The following is a 5,000-nucleotide window of genomic DNA, read 5'->3' on the forward strand; positions in this document are numbered from 1 at the left end:
GAGGCCTAACAGACTGGGGTTCTAACAGACTGGGGTTCTAACAGGCTGGGGTTCTAACAGACTGAGGCCTAACAGACTGGGGTCCTAACAGACTGGGGTTCTAACAGACTGGGGTTCTAACAGACTGGGGTTCTAACAGACTGGGGTTCTAACAGACTGGGGTTCTAACAGACTGGGGCTCTAACAGACTGGGGTCCTAACAGACTGGGGTCCTAACAGACTGGGGTTCTAACAGACTGGGGTTCTAACAGACTGAGGCCTAACAGACTGGGGTTCTAACAGACTGGGGTTCTAACAGACTGGGGTTCTAACAGACTGAGGCCTAACAGACTGGGGTTCTAACAGACTGGGGTTCTAACAGACTGAGGCCTAACAGACTGGGGTTCTAACAGACTGAGGTTCTAACAGACTGGGGTTCTAACAGACTGGGGTTCTAACAGACTGGGGTTCTAACAGACTGGGGTTCTAACAGACTGGGGTTCTAACAGACTGGGGTTCCAGCCTCTCCCCTACTGTGTCTCCCCTTCATCATTAAAGACCTAGAGCTCAGCAATATCTAAGAAGTGATACAGCAGCATGGGAGGCAGTTATATCATTGTTGCGTTTCGACATGGCAGTAGTACTGGAATGTTTTGTTGTTGTTGTTGTTGTTGTTGTTGTTGTTGTTCAGGTACTATAGTACATGTTTCATTGCTAAATGAAGCCTTTAGGCTCAGTGTCTCAAGTACAATCCAGTGTTGTATGGTGATAGTGAGTACCCAGACAATATTAGTAGAACACAGAGGGTTTTACAAGTGATAGATAATGAAATTATCTGTCCCCCCCCTCTTTCTCTCTCTCTCTCTCTCTCTCTCTCTCTCTCTCTCTCTCTCTCTCTCTCTCTCTCTCTCTCTCTCTCTCTCCTACATGTCATTTAAAGCTCATACAAGCTCATTCTCTCTCTCTCCCTCTTTCCCTCTCTTCCCCTCTCAAAAGCTTAACCATCATCATATTTTACCCCGTAGACTATTATTTCAAGGTAAAGGAAGAACAGAATAACATGTGCTGCATTAATCTTCCTACCCACAGGATTAACGACATTGAGCTTCCTTAAATCATGTCAGAATAACGTTTTTTCTCGTCTGCCTGCTCCCGATTCCAACCACATAGAAAACTATTATTGTTATCAAGGTTTCAGTGGGTATTCATCTAGTAAATGGTAAATGGACTGCACTTATATAGCACATTTATCCAAAGCGCTTTACAACGGCCTCTCATTCACCCTTTCTCACACACATTCACATACCAATGTGATCTCTGATACATTTATCAAATGAAAACTGATCACCTATGGACTCATGGCAGTAATGATCTGAGAGAATGGTAGGATTTGTATTTGCCCAGTTCAGCTCAACAACAGACCAGTTTCAAGTGGTCCTAGGTTCCAGTGACAATGTCATCTTTTGTTGTCTGTCTGTCTGTGTGTCTGTCTATGTGCGTGTCTGTCTCTCTCTGTGTGTGTGTGTGTGTGTGTGTGTGTGTCTGTCTGTCTGTCTGTCTGTGTGTCTGTCTATGTGCGTGTCTGTCTCTGTGTGTGTGTGTGTGTGTCTGTCTGTCTGTCTGTCTGTCTATATATCTATCTATTGGCCATACTCAGCCCCTTCTATCTGACCTTGGCCCATATCCCTTTCACAGGCTGTTATTGTTGTCCCCCCACAATGAACCGGGGACTATGGATCGGTTTCTGTCCGTTTGTATGTCACACGCTTTATCTCCAACATCACTGGGACAATTTTAACGAAACTTGGGTGAATGATTTGTCTTACTATAGAGAACTGGTGTTAGGAGTTACCATAGAGATCTGGTGTTAGGAGTTACCATAGAGATCTGGTGTTAGGGGTTACCATAGAGATCTGGTGTTAGGAGATTTGAGGTGAGGTGATTAATCTTGTGACGGTGCAAGAAAACAATGGATCAATGAAAATATTTCACAGTCAATTCATTGACATCTACCATAATGTTACTATCAGTGTATACTTGTATACTACCTCTGTGTATACAAAATACATCCTGTTCAATATTATCAATTCATCTTCCTCATAATATAATATTTTGACAAAATGCTTTCAAAATCTCTTCTCAAACCTGATTCTTTCCACCAAAATGATACACACAGCTAGCATATGAATATCTCTTACAGAGCATCAATTAAACACCGGTTTGCTAAATTTACTACCATCAAAATAGTGTTCATATACTGTATGCTTTGACTCCATGAGGCCATTTTATTCAAATGTAGAAAATTGTGTATTCCTTTTTCTGTTCATGTAAAACATTTTTGTCCCAGAATAGTTAGCAATTTTATGGTACATAGACTGTTGCCTTATTGTAATACAATACTGTGACTGTGAATATCATAAATATTGTGTTGACAATCATTGTAAAAGAATAGGATACAATGCACATTTCGTGACAACCTGGCGTGACGGATCCTCCACTGGCATGCGTCTGCGTGGATATCCTCACACACCTACTCCATTGCGTGAAAAGTATATACAGTACAGTACACAGTATACAGTACAGCATTAGCTAGACACATTTCATAAATCTAAGAAAAAACAAGATTACACTATACATTTCTCTAAGCACTGTCGATATCCATAGAAACCATAAAGTTACATTACTGTAATTATTATAGAGAGTATAGACAACTGAAGTGATTATTTACGTATTCTCATCTCTAAATGCCTGGATAACTGAGGCTACCGTGAAACGGCTCAAATTCAGCTTGACTCGCTGCCCAGCTTCGGTCATTGTATGGCCATGATTGAGTACATGGTCAACCAAAGTTGCACGGATTTCATTAGACATATTGGCTCGCCTTCATCTTCCTCTTCCTCCTCCTCCTCCTCCTCCTCCTCTTCCTCCTCCTCCTCCTCCTCCTCCTCCTCCTCCTCCTCCTCCCCCTCCTCTTGCTCTCACTCTTCCTCTTTGTTCTCCATGCTGCTCCATCTTTTCCCCATCACAGTAGAGGTCACCTGACGCCTCTGTTATGCTCTGACACATGACTGAAGTGTTTTGCCAATTGAGTTTGAACAGGTGAGAAGTGAGTGAGACCAATTGGTATATGGTGTGTATTTGGTCTGGCATTTTGAAGGCCAGTGTTTTCCAGGTGAGCAAAGTGTGCTAAATTGTGCTTAGAGTCTTGCAAAAAAAATGTGATTTCTATTTGAGTGAAAACAATGGAATTATGCTTAAGAGTTTAGCAGTCTGGGGTCTTGTTGTTGATACATGAGCTTTATGTTTTCAGACTTGTGTGCATAGTTCTTTCTTTCCTTATTCTTTCTTTCATATTACTTTCTTTCGTTCTTCTAGTGTGCATACAATGGAGAAAAACTGCCTCCTACAAAAATGTGTCACCAACCCACACAAGGGCGGACGCTACATCATTTGTGAGGGACCAAATGTTCCCTGTAGACTTGTCTCATGAAATGAAAGTAAATCTCAACTGTCTCTCTCTCCAGGTACATACCAGGGCCAGTGGGTGGGGGGGATGCGGCACGGCTACGGTGTACGGCAGAGTGTGCCATACGGCATGGCCGCTGTCATCCGCTCCCCGCTGCGCACCTCCATAAACTCCCTACGCTCCGAGCACAGCAACGGCACGGCGCTGCTCCCGGACCGGGCTGGCGGCGGCGGCGGGGGCGTGGCCTGCGTGGGCGGAGGCACCGTGGTCTCCTCTGGCAGCCCCGCCGTCTCCCGCGGGGGCTTCGTCCTGACGGCGCACAGTGAGGCCGAGCTCCTCAAGGGGAAGAAGAAGGGCCTCTTCCGACGATCCATCCTCAGCGGGCTCAAGCTGCGCAAGTCCGAGTCCAAGAGCTCCCTGGCCAGCCAGCGCTCCAAGCAGAGCAGCTTCCGCAGCGAGGCCGGGATGAGCACCGTCAGCTCGGCCGCCTCCGACATCAACTCCACCATCAGCCTGGGCGAGGGCGAGGGGGAGCTGGTCGCCGCGGAGGACGACGTGGACGCCACGGCCACCGAGACCTACGCCGGGGAGTGGAAGAACGACAAGAGGACGGGCTGCGGGGTGAGCCGGCGGTCGGACGGGCTGCACTACGAGGGGGAGTGGGTGGGCAACAAGCGCCACGGCTACGGCTGCACCACCTTCCCCGACGGGACCAAGGAGGAGGGCAAGTACAAGCAGAACGTCCTGGTGAGCGGGAAGAGGAAGAACCTGATACCGCTGAGGGCCAGCAAGATCAGGGAGAAGGTGGACCGGTCCACGGAGAGCGCCGAGAAAGCGGCAGACATCGCCAAGCAGAAGGCTGAAATCGCCATGTCGAGGTAAGACCGGATCCGGAAGCAGCTCTCTTGTGTGTAAAGCCTTGTAAGCAGCACTCGAGTTGAGGGGGGATGAGGGGGGAAATAAAACCAGTCAAAATCATCCCCCTTCTAAAACTGCCATCCCCCCTTTCCATCCCTTATGTCATTTTATCAATGAACGTGGTACTACTGATATTTCAACATTTAGTTTTGCGCATTATTGAGTAAAATACTATGGGCACACATGCAATGACATTTTTAACAAGTCACCGACAGTGAAGTCACTGACGCTGTGGGGATGCAAAAATTGTCCCCATATGATAAAATCCACCATCCCCCCTGATTTTCTTTTACAACTTGAGTACTGCTTGTAAGTGATATGGTAGCCCTGTCCACGTACATCTCAGTAGAAGTCTTAGAAACTCTTGTGTACAACAAGCCCGTAATCCAGTGCCCGGATGTTTAATACATGCTTCGGTTGCCCTGTATGACTCACTACTCTCACCTGTGTCTATAAACCTACCATGGTATGATTGCATCAGGGGAGGTCTTGACATTGTATGATTAGCCTGTCCAGCTAACCAGGTAAGTCAACTCCATGTACAGGCCTACCGGTGTAGGATGAGCCATGTGAGAATCGCAGACTCGCAGCTCTGTGAATGGAACCCACACTGTTGTATGATGCACACCTACGTCTG

General features: G+C 46.7%; 1 protein-coding gene across 1 annotated transcript in view; it reads left to right on the plus strand.

The window, feature by feature from the left end:
- The window catches only part of jph3b (junctophilin 3b), a gene marked incomplete at both ends in the record, with an annotated part of 28,046 nt that overhangs the window by 11,422 nt on the left and 11,624 nt on the right, over window positions 1–5,000 (plus strand). Inside the window, one exon of the mRNA XM_080544844.1 lies at window positions 3,504–4,323. Within this exon, the coding sequence (XP_080400970.1) occupies window positions 3,504–4,323 (820 nt within the window). The remainder of the gene's footprint in view (window positions 1–3,503; window positions 4,324–5,000) is intronic.

Source organism: Nansenia antarctica (genome assembly GCF_963989245.1).
Source record: "Nansenia antarctica genome assembly, chromosome: 14".
Lineage (NCBI taxonomy): Eukaryota > Metazoa > Chordata > Actinopteri > Argentiniformes > Microstomatidae > Nansenia > Nansenia antarctica.